The 19,283-nt window shown below is 41.4% G+C and overlaps 2 protein-coding genes across 27 annotated transcripts in view; one reads left to right on the top strand and one right to left on the bottom strand.

Moving 5' to 3' along the window:
• cacna1c (calcium channel, voltage-dependent, L type, alpha 1C subunit) overlaps nucleotides 1-8,442 on the bottom strand; it is a 213,472-nt gene extending 205,030 nt beyond the window's left edge. For 16 of the 25 annotated variants that reach the window (XM_079653922.1, XM_079653896.1, XM_079653920.1 and 13 more), the window contains exon 1: nucleotides 6,482-8,434. In XM_079653922.1, the coding sequence (XP_079510048.1) occupies nucleotides 6,482-6,605 (124 nt within the window). In that variant the 5' untranslated portion in view covers nucleotides 6,606-8,434. Of the gene's footprint in view, nucleotides 1-6,481 lie in introns of all 25 variants that reach the window. The other 9 variants (XM_079653899.1, XM_079653924.1, XM_079653897.1 and 6 more) reach the window with 3 other exon arrangements.
• dcp1b (decapping mRNA 1B) lies at nucleotides 941-17,037 on the top strand. Of its 2 annotated transcripts, XM_079653927.1 has the most exons (11): nucleotides 942-1,337; nucleotides 1,729-1,769; nucleotides 2,088-2,215; nucleotides 10,114-10,180; nucleotides 10,714-10,924; nucleotides 11,135-11,227; nucleotides 12,775-13,549; nucleotides 13,707-13,757; nucleotides 14,202-14,419; nucleotides 14,934-15,149; nucleotides 15,269-17,037. In XM_079653927.1, exons 1-11 carry the CDS (start codon nucleotides 1,179-1,181, stop codon nucleotides 15,344-15,346), a joined length of 2,037 nt encoding a protein of 678 aa, XP_079510053.1. In that variant the 5' UTR covers nucleotides 942-1,178; the 3' UTR covers nucleotides 15,347-17,037. The 2 variants fall into 2 exon arrangements, with proteins under 2 accessions (XP_079510054.1, XP_079510053.1); XM_079653928.1 differs by lacking the exon at nucleotides 11,135-11,227 and having other exon boundaries at nucleotides 941-1,337.
• The last annotated feature ends 2,246 nt before the right edge of the window (nucleotides 17,038-19,283 follow it).

The following is a 19,283-nucleotide window of genomic DNA, read 5'->3' as shown; positions in this document are numbered from 1 at the left end:
TAATTTCTGAACCCTAGAGGTGGTGCATTATACATTTTATCTTAAAAACTTCATCCGTTTTAACCTATCAACAAGTGAAATATGTGTTTTCACATTACAGAAAGATAAAGACCAAGGGACAGCAACATTGTTGAAGGGGAAATATATATAAACCAGAAAATTAAAGCGTTAAACTATTTAACATCAAAAAGAATGTCGAAAACTCGAAATTGACTTAACTGGGCCTATGAACATGTCCATTCCTTTATCAATCAATCACTAGAAAAACCAACTGCAGTAACTCAGTACACATACAAATGTTCTGTATTTGTTTTTATTTATAACTTTTGTAACATGCTGTTACTGCTCTTTCATAGGCTTTCCCCTCCCATGAGACAACAGTCTTGGGGGATTCACGAACACATTTCACACACAAGGGCTTTCAGTTTATTTCTGACCAATGCAGAGTAAATAAACAGAGCAGGGAAGTGTGTGTTATCCATCCCTTTGATGCCCCCTAGTGCATTACATAGGAAGTGTAACTGAGTGAGAACTGGGAGACATCAGTCAGCATCACTGTTTGTGTTCCAGTCAGATGTGCATATTTACAACAACAACAAAGAAAGAAAAAAGGGAAACATCAGTTGCTTACGTGCATGGCGAGGATAGCTTTCTGTCCCTACATTATAAGGGACCCAGCAACATTGTTTGTGTCTTCTTACATGTCCCAAAGCATATTCAATTAAGCACTAATACGGAGGACAGCCCAAACACCCCGTTAAAAAATGTTGAGTTACATACCTTAACTTTTGGTACATGGACATGTTTCTTCTGACATTATCATTAATTAGTTGAAGAAAGTAGTATTAGAAATCCCTACAGTTGGCGCGGCAGTGATTCACCATCGATTTTTCCAAGTTGATTGGTAAGGCTGAAATCTCCCTGTTGCGCGGCTACTCATGTCTGGTTGTTTACAATCTCTCTGGCAAAACATGGCCGTTGAGAAACTCACTCATGGCAGTTAGCCCTCGATAACTGTTCTTTGTTAATGTACAGGTCTTAAGTTGCAGAACATTCTACCGCTCAGTTACCAATTTAATTTCTCTTTTGCTTAGCTGTTGGTTAGGTTTTTATCGGATCTTCCTGTGACTCGTTAGCCGCTGAAGCTAGGTATCGAGCTAACTTCTACATTGGGAACAATGACAGCGACTTCAGCAGGGAGCAGTGGCTGCCTCACCGCTAAAGGACTGGACATCAGTCTGGCAGCTCTGCAGCGGCAAGACCCGTACATCAATGACATTGTGGACGTGGCCAGCCAAGTTGCCCTGTATACTTATAACAACAGGGCAAATGAGTGGGTAAGCCGTAACTTTGGTTAATATGCTAACTTAGCTTAGCTTCGACATCGTCCCTGATAGGCGCGCTTTGTCACTGAAAGTGATTTACCCCAACTAAAGTTATAGCATTAAGTTAACCCTGGCTATGTTGTATAGGGTCTAAAGAGGGATTTCAATAAATGCATACAAATGTGATATGTTTTATTTGATACCCCTGGAATAATGTAGCACTAGATTATATGTAATTTATATAACTGTTTCCCCCAGAGCAACAAACAAGTATTTTAAAGGAGTTATCACAATGTGTGCCTCAGGAAACTGTCATTCAGCTGCTTGGTCTTTTGCTTATTTGAAAATGTAACATGTTGTCCCTCAGTGACTGAACAATTGTTTTTGCTTCTGTGTTTTTTAGGAGAAGACCGAGGTTGAAGGCACCCTATTTATCTACACAAGGTATTGATATTGATGCTTGACTCTGAAATCCTGGTTAATAGAGATTTTCTATTCCAAATATTACTTATGTGCACTTCTTAGTACATATTGGTTGGGAATTTTCTTAAGCTCTTTAAAAGACATGTTGAAATGTAATCCTACCTTATTGTTAACATGTAAACATGAGGATAAGAGGGTTTTATTTAAACTTTTTTCATATTACATTTTTTAACAGAACTGATTATGTGTAATATGTGAATACGGCAGACTATGGCCTGACTTAAGTAACTCTTCTTTCAAGTTGTGCATGATATTTTCATCAGTATCTTTGTATTTCAGACTGGCGTCTCCCAGGCATGGTTTCACCATTATGAACAGACTGAGTATGGAGAACTTGACAGAGCCTATCACCAAAGACCTGGACTTCCAGCTGCAGCACCCCTTCCTGCTTTACCGCAATGCACGATGTAAGAAATAAGTGCCCCAGATACACAATTCTGATATCTGCCTTGATACATGTTGTTTGTCTGACACAGTTTGTAACTAACAGCTTTTGAGCACATCGTCTGTGCAAACACCATTTGTGTATTTTTAAACCCATTTCCCTTAAAGGTGGGGTATGTAATTTATTTCAGAAACACTTTTTGTCATATTCCATTGAAGGCTCTTAACATCCCGATGGCAATGAATATATGAAATGCTTTGACAATAAATCCATAAAAAAATGAATCTGTGTAAGCCATAGCGCTGTAAAAAGCACGACCATTCATTTGAGCCGGCCTGGCTAAAATAACTGGATGGCCTACCTGCCTGTCAGCCTTCCATCTGTGCACAAACTTATCTCGTTCCCTCATTGGTCATGTGCGCATTTGTGTGTGTTGGAGGAGGGGCTCTGTAAGGAAGTGGCAGATTTTTTCCGGTTGTGTATTTTCAAATTCTAGCGCACTCAAGCTGGTTTCTCCAAAATTATCTACCCCACCTTTAAGTGTGATATCTTTGCAGTGAATCATACTTATTAGTGTGTGTCATAGCTGACCGTTTTTTTCTTGTCCAGCCACTTTCTGTGAAGCTCACTGTATCCTTAATATAAAAAACTAAAAGTGTTGTTATACACAGGTCAGTTACATTAGTGTTGGACAGACAGTCTCAGACCGTGCAGACATAAATGACTTAATACCAAAACTAGCCACATAGACTAAATCATTTGAAGAACTAGACACAGTGAGAGTACCTATTGAAAGATGGAGACAATGACACATGGGGAATTCGGGTAAACAAACGCTAGACAGAGAGACAGCCTAACCAGAAAATACATACACAAAAAAGAGAATAACTAGGAACAACATTAGAATTTATAAAAACATATCTATGTATCTTTAAAGTCCTGGTGGCATTGTGATCACATCAGCTTCTTATGTACAGGGAGGAAGTTATATAAGATTATCATTTCCGATAAACACACCCAAGTGTGTGTGTAGCATGCTGTTCATGTGAGTGTACACAGTTAGTTCCTTATAAGGAGCAGAGGTATTGTGGCAACTCCAAATCTACCAACCAGCCTCCCTCTGGGACCTACATCTGGCACGTGCACACACACACACACACACACACACACACACACACACACACACACACACACACACACACACACACACACACACACACACAGAGAGCCTGACACTATAAAACCAGCCAGCAGAGATTAGATACAGCACAACAGTCCTTGATAATGTAAACACACACTCACTCAGGAATCGCTGACACACACAGACCCACAGACAAACCCTAACCCCCCCCTGCCGTGTTCTCACACTCTCTGTCAGGCTCAGTAAGAGGTAGGTGGAATGCTGTGTTTAGATACCAGTAGATTCCTTACGCCTGCTTTGATCCCCTAACTGAATTAGTCCTACACACACAAATACAACACAGCCATTAAATCCAGAATCCAGAAGGCTCAGTGAATTAATGTGAATGACATAAAATTCTCTCGTTGACCTCTTTATACCTTTTTAGATCCATGTTAAATGCACTAAGGACACAATGAAGGCCGTGATAAAACTGGCCTCTAGATGCAGTCAATGCATTAGTAATGAGGAATAAATTGCAAAACAATAGCTAACGGACAATTCTTGGGAATGAAAGGAATCTTAAACCAGTAATCACAGCTCTTGTGGACTATTTTCTCTTGATAAAATGAAAAAATGGGCAGGGATGAGTACGTAGCCAACTTAAAGGTCATTGGCTCCAGCCAATTAGACTGATTTGAGACGGATAATAAAGCACCCAAATAAGGATAGATTCCGTATGGTTATCTTGTGACAGATATTTATCACCATAAATGCTGTGATTCTCTAAGATTGTTGGATCCTAAATAATTTCTCGACTATGCTGATACAGGATCAAATTGAGTCAGCTAGCATAACATCACCTTAGGTGCCCTGAGAGACAAAGGATTATTTTCTGTACCAACAGGAACACATCATGGCTCAGTTAAGATATGTTTCCCTTGCTAACAACGTATCTATTTAGGCCCCAGGCTTTTGGATATGCTGCCAGTCCCGCTGTGTCGTGACCTCTGTGAGCGAGGGGTCGTGGAATCTTATCATTAGACAAACATGTAGCTCTCAGTGCTTCCGTTACTTCCTGGAATGGCAGTTGGCACAAAGTGGCACTCCATGCTTAAAATAAACTGCAGAGATATACCACAGAACAGGGCAAGATTTAGAGAAGAGAACTTTAGTCTGAGCCAGTTCTGTTTCCTCTGGCCTTATCCTAGTAAGCACACAGGCGTTTCACATTCCTTTATATAGACACCTACATTCACAAGAATAGTTTTGTGGCCCCATTATCTGAACAGGGTGTTGACCCCCTAGTCTTCAACATGCTCCTAAAAGTTGAGGTTACACTATTCACAGTTTGACATAGTTTATGTGTTTATTAATATCAGTGATGAAAATGTGTCGCTTTTCGGCGCCTCCCGCTTTTTTAACGCTGATTTGGGTGACTTGTGTCCGTCCGTCCGTCAATCCGACTGACGGACAACTTCTCAGTTAAAAAAATTAGAAGAAATCTAGATCGCAAAATAATTAAACAAGCGAGTGACTGTTTTTCCTGGCCGAGGACCGGGTCCCTTGAACACAACACGAGCGTAACGTGTCTTCAGGTGGTATATGTCTCGTCTGAAAGGAGTGCTGACGGAGAGCACCGGAACGCCACTCCAGCTCTTCAAATATTACAGTACCCATAATGAGCCGTACACATGCCGCAGTGTTTGCGTGGCTGTCTTTAGTTGTAAGCACAGTGGCGATCTGTTGTTATTAGCATCTGGTTAGCTAGCTATGCTAACGAATTTAAAGAGCTTTTCTACAACCAGGTGGAAGAGAGCTCTCTCCTGAGAGGCTCAAATAACCTCAGCTCAGTGAGGTTAAGGCACACCTTGATATGATCATTATAATTATTAATGAGACTAAATGAAAAACAGGTATAAAATACTATATGACAGTAAAACAAAGTTGTTATTAACAACAAACACAAATACAGTTTAAAAGGGGAGTGATTTGTAAAATATCCAAAAAGAAAAATCTGCTTACAGTTCTGTTTCAAATGGGTGTTGAGATGTATCCATAGATCTCCTAATGTTGCTCTCAAAGTGCACCAGATTGATGCTTTTAACTTCAATATTTAAAAAAAAATCTCCCCCCCCACTTAAATCATGTTCACATGGATAGGAAACTAAATTCATTTACACACATCTTGTGTCCATATCTTTCTGTTTTGGTGGTCATGCCATGCCGTGCACATGCATGCATGCGCGAGTCATGGTGAGATATCTGGAATAAGAGGTTGCTTTTTCTTTGCACAGCATGAAAGAAAGGCGAAATTAATGGGCTGTGATTTTATTTTTTTAAGCAGAGGTTGAGTTCAATAATTTGTACGGCCCTCGGAGGATGTTGTAAAAATTGAAAGGAAAAAGGTTCCCCATCCCTGCTGTAAATAATAATAAAAACCCTTGATTTATAACTTAACATCTCTGTCTCCTATTGATCTGAGTAAATTATAAAGAATAGCCAGTTAATTGAAGCATTATAGCACAGGCCTTTGTCAGATGGTATATTACGCTGTTTTTTTCCTGCTTCGAATAGTTCTCTCTTTTTTCACCATACCTGTGTTTGCATCACTGTAATATAGTCATATTGGTATTTTCATGCCATACTTCCCATGACACATTCATCGAGACTTTGTAATATACTGCACAGCAGTTAGGAACCAAATCAATGCTAAGGATGGTTTCATTTTCTACAGCCCAAAGGTGTTCAATTCTGTTTATTAAGTGAAGAGCTGAACTCTTTTTAGAATAATCTAATAATCAATGACGAGGCAACTTTAGTAGCATTTAATCAAAATTCAGTAATCAGTATTTTTAAGTATGTAGGTATTTTGACTACTTTCACAAATATTAACGTTTCTTCAATTGTGTTATTTCGTGCCATTTCAGTATTTTGATACAATTAATAAAAGTAATTTAAATACTAATGCCATTGAAAAAGTGTGATTTGAACTTAGATAATTTTTCTGACAATTTCTAGAAAAATATTTATCAGTTAACTAATCAGAAGATTGATGGATCATGTACATCATCGTTAGTTAAAGACCTCATTTTCTTGTTATTACACCAATTACATGAGGCTAACATTAGCACTAAACATGTCTCCGGGGTGTGTGGACAGTCTTACCTCCAGGTCGGACGTATGTATATCCCAGATCTGTCTCTGTCACCATGGAGCCTTTAAATCTGACCTCAGGTTCCTCCTCCAGCCTCTCATGTTTGGGTTTCCTCTGAAACAGGCCCCTCAGCATGGTTCTTCTTCTGGTCTCTCAGGAGCCTCACGGTCTGGTAGTAATGGCCTCTTTGAGCTTCTCTTGAAACCGAAGATTCTGAGATTATTCTTGAGATCGCAGCTCCAGTAATATCTAATCAGTCGAACGTTCAGTGGAAGTGATGTGACCCTCCCTCTGAGGAGATGTGTCCTCTCCAGAAGCAAAGGATATGTAAATATCCCGTCTATCCAGGTCAGGCAGTGCACATCCAGCTGTCCCACTGTAGCAATGCCTCATTAGAACTAAATGTACCTGCAGTTATGCCGCCAAGAAGGAGATGTAACAATGTCTTGGATATGTTTCAGTAGCGTTAAATCTCAATATTTATCTCCTCCAATGACGTGAATTCCATTCCTACAAACAAAGGAAGTTGTGGTTCCTCTCTGACAACACCAATTCCAAGCATGGATGTGCGTTTCAGTAGAAGCACCTTCCTCGTGACAAACCTCCAGTAAACTAAATTTAGTGTGAAAGAATATCAACAGTGTTCCTCATGACTGATGCGCAGAGCTCTCCCAACAAAACTGATCACAAACTGCAGAAACCTAATCCATCTCGGAACACACTGATGCTAACAAACTTGTGTTCATTTCTAACTACACTGAAGCTAAACAAAACAAAAGTATTCCGTGAGTAGTCCCAGGAGTGCAGTTTGGATTAAAGCCAAACACGATGGCTGTATAGTCAAAGCGCATTAAAACCTCTGGGAAAATGTGATGTGGCTGCGCAAGACATATAAATTAGATGTAACTGAAAATGTCTTCTTTGGAAGTCCCATCTGAGTCATTACGACAGAACATGACCGGTTGAAGTGCTGCTTACCAAACTTTAAAAAATCTCAAACAAAGTCGTACTAAAATAATGTTGCGCAAGCAAGTCCCACTGGAGTCCCGTCAGAGAGGGACTGTAGATCTACAGCAGACATCACACGTGCCACTGCTCGCTGTGTGGCTGGTTCGTTGTACTCTCAGAGGATCTGAAGGGTCTTGGGTCACACAAAGTACAGTAGAGTGAAGGTTGTAGAGGTTCCCAATACTTCTTGCTCAAAATGAAATGCTGTCATGTTCGGAATGGACATTCCTTGGTTAGTTTCCTTACATTGGTCTCAGTCTTTGGTCATCCTTCTGCCTTGTCTTGTTGTCCAGTGCACTCTTTCAGGACCTCTGCTTCTCTTCTTCCATGCAGATGTCCCTCTGCCTTTCTTCCTCTCTGTCAGTCTCCAGTGGTGTTCACTAGAACCCTTTTCCTCTTTTTTGCAAGTGTAATCACAGCCACTTTTTTTTAGTTGGTGCTACTGGTTGTAATCCTCCCACTCTCTCTCTATCCCTCTCTCACTATCTCTCACTCTGAGGGGAGTTCTATCTTGTTGAGGTTTAGACTTCTGGCAGGTCAGTGCAGCTCAAAGCAAGTGTGATAGTGTCCTCTAAGGAACAATTATCATGTCTTCTTCTTGTTCTTCTATCTTTGTCTTTTAGTTGGGGTGAGACAGGGCTCGTCTTGTATCTGTATCGTTACAGGTTCTCGTCCATTAATTCACTTCTATTGAACTTATTTGATTCATTGACAAAACTCAGCTAAAGAGCTCCCAGAACTAGATCTCTGTCTTGATGGACTCGATGATTATCTTGTTTCCAACACACCTCACTTCTTTCTATTTTACATCCGTCCCTCTACATTTTTCTCAATTTTCCAGCCCTCTGGCTTTACCGCGTGTCTCTCTGTCAAACAGTCTCATCCCCAGTGAGCACTAAGCAGCTCTGGCTCCAGCAGACAGGCTCCCGCTGCAGTTACTTATTTGGTACTGGGCTGATTTTCCCAGGCTGTGTGTGTGTGTGTGTGTGTGTGTGTGTGTGTGTGTGTGTGTGTGTGTGTGTGTGTGTGTGTGTGTGTGTGTGTGTGTGTGTGTGTGTGTGTGTGTGTGTGTGTGTGTGTGTGTGTGTGTGTGTGTGTGTGTGTGTGTGTGTGTGTGTGTGTGTGTGTGTGTGTGTGTGTGTGTGTGTGTGTGTGTGTGTGTGTGTGTGTGTGTGTGTGTGTGTGTGTGTGTGTGTGTGTGTGTGTGTGTGTGTGTGTGTGTGTGTGTGTGTGTGTGTGTGTGTGTGTGTGTGTGTGTGTGTGTGTGTGTGTGTGTGTGTGTGTGTACTGACCTCAGTGGCTTATCCAACCTCATTTGTAGCCAAGTGTGCGTGTGTATTTCTGTCTGTGTGTATGGGAATGTGTGTTTGATAGGACTGTGGTGGTAACTCTGTCCCACTCTGTTCTCCTGGCCTTGTTAGGATTGGCCTTATCTTTTCTTGAGTACCGGTAAGTGTGTTGAGGTGTGATGTAATGTCCTGCTGTCTTAATAAGGGCTGGGTATCATACCTCAATACTTTGGCTATAGACTCAAATTGATTTGGGACACATTTACTCGTAAGTAACAAACAGAGCCATTGAATAATTTTATTTTTGCCACTGTAGTCTCTTTTTATACAGGCTGTGTGTGTTCAAATGGAATAAAAAAGAAAAGGGAAACAAGTTGTTATACCTTAGGGCGACTGTGGCTGCGAGGGAGTGCGGTCGTCTTTCAAGGTTGTGGGTTCGATCCCAGCCCGTGCAGCCAACATGTCGATGTATCCTTGGCCAAGATACTTAACCCTGAGTTGCTCCCGATGGCATGGCCAACAGTGTGTTAGTGTGTATGAATGCTAGTTCCTAGAGTAAGGTACACTGGTCTGTATGAATGGGTGTGAATGGGTGAATGACATGTAGTATGTAAAGCGCTTTGAGGGGTCGTAAAGACTGGATAAAGCGCTAAGTACAGTCCATTTATCATTTACCCAGAAAAGTTGTGTTTCTGTAAAAAAAAAAATCTGGTTCCTCATGTGACAAAAATATTCTTCTTTTATTTTCTAATATTGTTGGCAAAATCTAAGTCTCTCTCACTCACTGCCTGAATTGAATTATTACGCAACCACTCTACCTCTTACAGAATGCTTTCAGCAGTCAGTGCAATTGTAAAAAATGAGTCCCTGTGTATTGTAATGCATCCTTCTTGCTCGCTGCTGTTTAAATCCTGTGGACAATTGCTTTCAGTGTTTCCTCTTTTCATCCCCTGTTGACCATGTTTATGTTGTTCAGGAGACGCCAGGGGCCCATGTTTCACTGTGTAATGGCACTGTTTTCTTCTGTCCCCATCGGGAAATGACTCATTCGAAAACCCTGGGTCTAAACCCAGCAGGGCTAATAATACACCGTTTACATGTCTGTCAGGCCCGTGTTGATGTCATTGCAGCAGATTTGTACGACAGCATGCTCGTACGCACTTTCATTGCAGGTCTGAAACCTCGTTTTGTTCTCTGCTGACCTAACTGGATGCTGCATTTCAAATGTCATCATGCATCTCAACTGGGGCACTTACTCCAGACTGGGAACTTAGAGTACATTTTTGTTTTAAAAGTTGACTTCTCTTCCTCTCTGCCCCCCCTTCCCTTTCTTCCCCCTCCCCCAGTGGTTATCCATGGCATTTGGTTCTATGATAAGGAGGACTGTCAACGCATTGCTCAGAGGATGAAGATGTAAGTGCTTGTACAACCACAAAATATATGTATACAGCAGTTAAGGAAGACATTGATTTGGTCCGCTAAACAAGGACTAGTGAGTTATTTACTGTCAGCCTCCTTGGCTGGGAGAGTTTGTTTTATATCTTAGTCTGCACCATAGAGACTACGTTAGTTTATTAATGGATCTGTGTCTGGGCCTAAGAGCAAACAAATGACAGTCGCATTATTTTTGAATGAGTTTGGCTCCCAGAGTGAGAGAATGTTTATTTTATCTTGGCTTAAAACATATTAGCACTTATCCTTAGTACTCACCTTCCTGCTTCTTTTTATGGATCTGTGTGTGTGTGTGTGTGTGTGTGTGTGTGTGTGTGTGTGTGTGTGTGTGTGTGTGTGTGTGTGTGTGTGTGTGTGTGTGTGTGTGTGTGTGTGTGTGTGTGTGTGTGTGTGTGTGTGTGTGTGTGTGTGTGTGTGTGTGTGTGTGTGTGTGTGTGTGTGTGTGTGTGTGTGTGTGTGTGTGTGTGTGTGTGTGTGTGTGTGTGTGTGTGTAGTCTGACCCAGCAGGAGCAGACCCTGGCTCAGTCTCAGGGTGGATGGTTGTCTCCAGGCGGAAGAGGAGGAGTCATTGGAGGAGGGGTACTAGGAGGGGTACTAGGAGGAGTTCTGGGAGGAGTAGTTGGAGAAGTGAGAGTGGGAGGAAGTGAAACAAAGTCCGTGGACATCATCCAGATGTTGACCAAAGCACGCACAGAGTATGACAAGGTAGGAATACAAAAGACTGTATGCATACAGGACATCACAGATACATATTTTGGCATTAAACACTTTCCTTTTTGGATTAGATTGGCACATTTACGTTATTGTTCATAATCATCTCAGAGCCTTTTGGTCCCAGTCTGTCTCTCTGGTCTCGTATCTCTCTCACTTTCTTTTTCATTTTTGTTTTACTCCCTGCATCCTCTCTGCATGCAGTCCTCGTCAGAGCCAAAGGAGATTGGTGGCAGCAATGTTATTTATGGAAACCCCAACCTGATCAAACCCATACCTGTTAAACCCATCATTCAGGTAAACACCCACAGCGGCTCCCTGTTTTATTCGGGGTTGCATTCAGTCCATCTTCTTTTTCTTGATGATGCCATTTTTATAATTTCCAATGCATGATCAACTCGCTTCACTTTGTCACATTGTGCTTTTATATATTCAGTTTTCCACTGCCAATAGTGACACTGTATGAAACTGCCATGACATCATCTTAAAGGTCATGCAAAATGTACTTTTGGATGTCTTTTATTCATAAATATGTGTTCCCGGTGTGTCAGGGAACTCACAAAGTGTCAGAAAATAAAACCCTCTTTCTTTTCCTCCGTGCGCAAATCTCTAAAAACGGGGGTACAACGGAGCTGATCCAGATTTGCTGCCGATATGACGTAATATCGGATGTTGGACCCACGGCACTATCAGAAACGTTGCTATCAGAAACAATGCCCAACGTAATATTGTCTTTGTTTACATTAGCAAGCATCGCTAACACTCAGAGCTAAATAAAAGGAACTCTCCTTGTGGTAAAGCCGCAAGAGAAAAAGCATTTGAGCTCAATACTGTTTCAGAAATAATCCTTGATGTGGTTTAGAACATGATATGGTGTGTCATCACCGCAGCATTTAGACAGTATCTGCTGGGTCCCGCATGAGCAGGCATAAGCTCCGCCCCCTCTTTTTTCTTTAAAAAAAAAGAAGCTTTATACCCAGAATCAGCACTTTATTAACAGGGCTGAAACGGAGGGATATGAGGCATGGCTAAAATGGGTGATCTGTTTGGTATTTTGAGCAAAACACTTCATAGACATGTTATTTTATATATTTGTATATCTCTGAGACCTCTGCTATTGCCTAAAAATAGCATGATAGGTGACCTTTAAATGAAAACATTAAAACTGCAGTCGCTTTGTATGGTGGTTTGGTTATTTAAAAATTTGATCATTCAAGATATATAATGTTGCAGTGTTGGTGATTTGCTCAGAGCAATCAGTGGTCTGCAGTGATTTAACGCCACCTTCTTTTGTGGCTCAGGTTTTACAAAAAAAAAGAATCACAGGTACTATCCACAACTTTTGCTGTTGGAAGACTCAAAATCAAGTTGAGTAGAGCTGAGCTGTGCTATGCAGTGGGAATGCTGCATTTGTAATAACACCTGTGATGTACAGTCTAAATCAAATGGTACACGCACAACTAATACCAGGATTACAACTCGGTATCAACATTATTAAATCCAGTCCTCAATAAAGGTATTTTATTGTAATTTAACGACTTTGGTAGTTGGCCTAATATGTTAAAAATACTCTATGCTTGGGGCGTCGTATAGCTCTCTTGGTGGAGCTGACCATGTACTGGGGCTTGGTCCCAAAGTGGAGGTCCTGGGTTTTAATCCAGCGCAGGACCATGTGCTGCTTTTCATCCCATCGGTCCTTCCCCTTTATAGCTGTCACTAACATTGGTTGCACAAAAAATTCAAACAAATAATAATATTAATATTTTATGCCACATCATAGTTAGTACCCCTCCCAGTTCTTACCGCTCATGCTCACTGAACCCTTCTCTGTTGGTCTCATCCAGGACGGTGACAGTGCTGCACCCAAGCCTCTCTCTCTGGCCACTCTTTTTGGGTCTCAGAAGCAACACTCACCTAAACCTGAGCCAGTCTCCCCTCTGGCCTCGCCCGGAACAAGACCATCCACAGGAAAGTTCACCCGTCCTCCTGTAGCCCGGTCGCTGAAATATGACGATTCAGTGAACAAAAGTGTGCCCAACCAGGGAGTGAACGTCGCCATGGTTGCGTGTTCAGATGGAGCGCTCAGGGCTGTGATTGGAGAACATGGGGGAAATCTGGTGGGATTGTTGCCAAATCCTACTGGCGCCCAGCAGCAGCAGCAGCAGCAGCAGCAGCAGCAGCAGCAGCAGCAGCAGCAGCAGCACTGTCCCGCCATCCAGAAACTGATGCAGGGACAGAGAGGAGTCGGGGTGGTGGGGGGGGTTCTTCAGACCGTCTCCGAATCCCCCGAGAACAGGCTGTGTGACAACGGGGTGCCGCTGGACCACCACCACCACCATCACCACATGTACCATCATCTTCACCAACAGCAGCACCTTCATCACCAGCAACAGCAGCTTCAGCAGCAACAGCAGCTTCAGCAGCAGCTTCAAGCGGACCCCATCAAGAGACTTTTCCAAACCCAGCAACCTCTCCCCTTCTCCCTCCCTCCTCTGCAGCAGATCCCCCATCTCCCCCCTCAGCCAGGGATGGGGGGTCCCGTGTCGTGTTCCCACCTTCAAGCACAACCAAGCCAGCAGCTGTTCTATAGCCAGGCAGCTCCAACTGTACAGGCAGCAGGTGGGACATCTTTTATCCAATATCGTGAGTCAGCAGTATGACAATGTACTGACTAGGGTGCCACATGGTAAATTCAAGATTGAAATGTTATATAATTAATAAGATCATAAAATGATTAGTCATTCATTTCTGAATATATTTTCTTTCTTCAAACCAGGCTTGCTGCCATCTCAGGTATCCAATGACCAAGTCCTTCATCCTTTACAAGGTATGATATTCTCCTTTAAAACAATAAACAGTTACTTTCAAGCTTTTGTTTTGTGCCACACACTCCTGAGTCAACTTTTAAATTTACTCTAGAGATTGACAATTTTAGAGAAGCTAGAGAGCCAAAACTCATGTAAGTAAATCAAATCTATTTTCCATTATCCACCAAGTGATTGTTCCCTGCATACTAACAGACTACACTGTTTCTGCATGCTCTTGTAATATGTTGTAATGAATCCACTGTTACATAGGATTAATTGAATACCTCTAATCAACAAAGTTATGTAAGTTGACCTTTCTTTTCATATTCTCACTGATAACGACCATTTCTGTATTTATTTATTGCAATTTCTCTATTTAATTGTCTCTTCCAATATGCCAGTTTTATCTGTGTGAGCTTTTAGATCATTTCTAATAGTTGTCCCCCTCCTGCTCTCTCCTGAAGGTTTGTCTTCCCAGATGGCTGGAGTGGTGTCTCCTCATGAGCTCCTGCAGAAGCTGCAGCTGGTCCAGCAGGAGCAGGCTTCCCATGACCCCCCTCGACCCTCCCCAGGACTGGCCCCTCGATTCCTGGGGCCCACTCAAGGTCCAGGTGCAGGCCCCGTTGTAGGCCAGAACCAGGCCCCAGCCACTGCGGGTCAGAAGGCTGCGCTGCAGTTTCAGGTACTGAGAGATGTTGTCCTTTTTAATTGTTTACCATTTACTAAAAAAGTGTACTATTTGAATGGAGTTCATTGCCAGGTACGTTTACACATACAAGGAATTTGCTGGGGAGTTAGGTGGTGCAAACATAATGACATGAGAAAATAAGTTGTAAGAAAAGGTAAAAAAGATAATGATTGTGAAAAGAAAAATGTAGAAAAACCGATTAAACATTAAAAAGGAATAAGGACAGGTATTAACAACACATTTAAATTATACAAAATAAACAAAAAAACGTAGAAAAATGAAGGCCTTGCAGAAATGTGAGAATGATATTCAGAGAGTATTAAAAAAAATAACAATATGCCAGCTCTACTAACTGGTCCCCATGCTAATGACCCAGGTTCGAATCCTGCCTGAGACCATTTGCCGCATGTCATCCCCTCTGTCCCCCCTTTTCATAGCAGTCACTTGATTAAGGTGCAAAAAATACATTCCTATCCAGGAGTTCTAATAGCTGTCCCTGTTCTTCCAGGTCATCTCCCCCCAGCGGATTCCAGCTACTGTGGCCCCCAACCTGCTCCTCTCTCCCAGTATGTTCACTCAGGCAAAGTCTAGTGGCGGGTTGTCAGCGGGGTCCCAGGAGAACTGCCCGGCCCCTCCCTCTGTCTGCAGAGCCCCCCCGCTGCAGCAGGAGGGCAGAGTGCTGTCCAGGAGCCAGCTGCAAGCCACTATGATGCATCTAATCCAGGTAAAAACAATAAGAGTGTCTGACACTCAGTGGCACTTCATATGTCCATGGTCCAGTATTTGTGCGAATAAACATGCACACACATGCACAGTTCAATGACCCTGCCTCGTGTGTTTCAGAGTGACGGCTCATTCCTGGACTCCATCTATGAAGCCTACATCAGCCGCTTTGCTAATGACTCCAGCAGCAAGTACTGATGACTCCTCACACCCTCTGTCTACACACACCCTGTCCAGAGCAGTGAGGCTCTCACCATATATGGACGTACCACTTCCTCCTTTGAGTTCAATCACACACACACTCACTGAACTCTTCTGCACTGTACAGCCAGTCAGTTAGTTCCTCTAGTCGCACCTAATAGTCAAAAATTATAAACAAGTTTGTTACCATATCAAAAAACCTAAGAAAAATTCCATTCTCAATCGGAGGCGTAAATAAGACACAGCCATACAGTTTACACATGCCTGTAAAATGTAGCCAGTTCACTCAGTCAAGACAAAACATGCTGCAGCCTCACTGTTTACCAATGCGTTTGCATTAAGTAGTTCCCTGCACTATTTGTTTAACTAAGTGTAGCAACATTGCATTTGTATTGTATTTTTTTTAAATGGTGTAGCCTTTCCTCCCTCAGAGGCTTCTTCCCTAGTCTAAGAACTAGTGCAGAAGGAAATCTCAACCTGACTTCACTTTTAATATTTAACATGTTAAACATGTCTAGCATTTCTGTTCATTTGAAAAAGTAAGTATGTCTAAATATTGTCAAAAATGTGTTGGAATTGAATTTACTTTTTCTTTTTAAGTTAAGGTCTTACTAGTTTGATTTCTAAAGGAATTTTAAGGAATATATTTTACTATCCGAATTATTTTATCAAGATTAAAATGACACATTGTCATTTAGATTTGTTTATCTTTTTTCAGGAATCTGATACATATCTGCATTTGTATTTTAGTTACAATAATAATATTTGTATTATGACAATGAATCATTTTAATGACGGTATCCCTCAAACTTGATGTTAAAGATTGGAAGATTATTAACCTGCGCTACCTCACAGAGAACTAGTCACATCTGAACCTGTGTTTTTCTTAGTGATTGTCACTTATATGATTTGACGGTTTTAGAGATTAGATAATATTTCAGTTTGATTTAAGGGATTTCATCATCACAGAAAACTATTGGCACCATTTACTTTAAGTTTGTAATTTCAAAGGATTTTTCATTTATACCACAGTTCCTGAACGTTTTGTCTGCCAAACAAAACAATTTACAGAAATTCTCTTCAGGAGTAATACACTTTGCTATTGATGGTATGTTTAATAAATGATTGGCTAAATGGAGATTTAAAGCAATAATAATCAGCAAAGAATGTATAAATGCATCCGATAGTAACTGTTTGGAGTTCACAGGCCTGTTCAAAGCAACTATAGTAGAAAATGCACTTCCACAATGCTGTTATACACCAAGTGTCTGTCCACCAGCCAGACTAGGTTTCTCACAGCATCATTTAGTACAGACATCACAGCAGCTCACAGAGCGGACAGAAAAACAGCAGCCCATACAAAGAGACACAAAATATATTTTTCCTGTTTTTGTATTGTTCTAATAGTGAAAATAAACAGCATGTAAAATGACAAGTAAATGTACAGCTAACATAAAAGAAAGGCAAAATAATTCTTATACAAAATATCTACAGTTATTTGTCAATGCTGTTTTATTCTTCTAAAGACGTCATCAATATTTTACTTTGTTAAACATGTCATAAAAAAAATCTGAGGCATTGGAAATTCAAAGGAAACATTTTTATAAAGGTTTTACTTATTTTTATCGGGAATGTTGCACCTAAACTGGAATATATTTCAATTGGATATTAAATGTTTTCAAACTGCCTCTTGCTGTCTTTTTTTTTTGTCGTCTCAATGGATCTGCATGGCTGACTGCTATTATGGTTATTATTCCAGATTGATCCGGCCTCAAGTAACACTAATCACGGTAAAGGAACGCTCATTATCGATCGAGGGTCACATCATTGCTTTGTTAAGCCACGATCAATAGTGTGACATAATGTTTACAGTGATTAATCAACTGTTTTTCACACACCCAGCATTATTGAGGGACCTTGCCCAATTAACTCTGTCCAACTTCAGTTTCTTCCAATATTATATCGCCGCATGGTTTGTTGCGCTTAACTGAGTTCACAGTACAAGCCAATAATGCAGATTTGCTGACACAATGCTGTTGATTTGACAGAACAGGGGGGTTGACTTGTGTGCCATGACTAAATAGGTCCATTCAGTCTCTACTCCGGAGTTTTTGATCAAATGAAATGATCTTTTTTAGCAGATAAAGCAGCCACTTAATGGATTGTGCACTGGAACCCTTGTGGAAATTATTTGTAATTTACTTAAACTTCAGCTTTTAAGCTTAAACTGCTCTAGGAAAAGTGCAATTTTCCAATACAATGCAACCACATCAACACTTTTCCATTGATTCTCTTAGAGCTTGCCACTACGCACCTACTGGGTTTTATTCCCAGTGTAACACCCAGCATAACTCCCTGTTTCATTGAAAGCATTATTGACTGATAAATAGAAATGGTCCCTTAGATAAAGACATCAGCTGTTCTCCTGTAATGACTCAGACCAATAGACTCTCTGGACAATGGGGATAATGACCTGTCAATCACTGTTTTCCCCTTGACATGCATACATACAGTTTATCTCTACAGGACATTAAAAAACGCGGCGGAGTCACAGCATCTGAACATTGTTATATTCCGGCCAAAAATATACTGCTGTGAAATCTGAAATACACACTGCATGTACAATAAATACACTAATTTCCCCATTATCATGACATGTCTGATGGCTGAAACACCAAGATGTCACAGAGTTATTAGTCATGAAAATAAAGTCATGGAAAACCATTTGCCAAAATGACCTGTGCCCTGTACTACCAATCCAGTTCAACATACCCTGGATATGTTTGAGTTATTTGGCTAAACTAACCCTAACAAACGCGATCTCGCTAAGCGGTCCTACGACGCTGGTTATCAACTCGGTAAATTAACCCAGGTTTTCTCCGTCCAGCTGAGGGCGTGTTCACGTGGAAGGGGCGGGGTTATCAACATTTGACCAATCACAAACATGGACAAGCGTACTGACAGTGCAGCGTCATACTTCCTGAATGAAAAGTAAACTATAATATTAGACAAATATGAAGAAGTTAAACTTTAAACATCCATAACTCAAACACTTTATCCAGGATACAAGCAACATAGTTGTACCTGCAAGGTGAATACAGAGCAGCTGGTAAAAATTGTAAAAAAGTGTTTGAATTTGGGACGTGTTTAACAGTTCTTTGGTGTCAGTTTGGTGTGTCAGGGCCTTTACTACGGTGGCTGAGAGGTGCAATCTACAATTACAAAGTGTGAAACACTTTAACAATGCTCGAGACAAATTTACATTTTATAAAACAAATTTACATTTTATAAAACAAAATTACATTAGCAAAATACTTTTACCAAAGAAAATGCGAAACACTTTTACCAAACTAGAGACAAATGTAAAAGTGCCGAAACACTGGGCCAAGTGACATGGTTTTGATCATCACAATATACGTTGTCGTACGCAAGAGATACGTTCTCCTGCACACAAGAAAGTTACAGGTTCGCCAAGTAGGAGCTGTGCCTTTTACACACAGCCTTCGCTATTAAGGCCCTGACACACCAAGCAGTCACCAGAGAACTCGCCGATGCCGACGCCGACTGTTGCGTCGGCGTGTTCTCCTGCGTCTTGGCCATGTGTCGCACTGGAACACACCGCAAAGACTTCAGCCGAGTACGTACGAACTGCGCATGCGTGAGTGGCAATAACTCTCCTTACCAGCAGGCGGTGGTAGTGTGTATTCGTCATTAAAAACAGGCAACAACTCGAAGACAGAGAAGACGAACAGACTACGTGATATAAACAAACAACAAATAGCGTGTGCGTTCCATTTTCACTCTCGTCCATCGAAAACATGTTTCGTGCTGTACTGGAGCTATCAGCCATTGGAGCGTTGCTTGTGGAAGACATTCTCAAGCAACCGTTTCGCCTCATGCACTGATTCGCTAGCTGAACAGCCAATCAGAGTGA

This window comes from Notothenia rossii (assembly GCF_949606895.1).
Source record: "Notothenia rossii genome assembly, chromosome: 10".
NCBI lineage: Eukaryota > Metazoa > Chordata > Actinopteri > Perciformes > Nototheniidae > Notothenia > Notothenia rossii.
This window is presented reverse-complemented; position numbering and strand designations above follow the sequence as displayed.

Bases quoted from the DNA above. Each gene is read 5' to 3' on its own strand.
- dcp1b (XM_079653927.1), top strand. From the start codon at position 1,179: ATGACAGCGACTTCAGCAGGGAGCAGTGGCTGCCTCACCGCTAAAGGA. The intron at 10,925-11,134 runs GTAGGAATACAA...CTCTGCATGCAG, and splicing joins CACGCACAGAGTATGACAAG to TCCTCGTCAGAGCCAAAGGA. The intron at 14,420-14,933 runs GTACTGAGAGAT...CTGTTCTTCCAG, and splicing joins AGGCTGCGCTGCAGTTTCAG to GTCATCTCCCCCCAGCGGAT.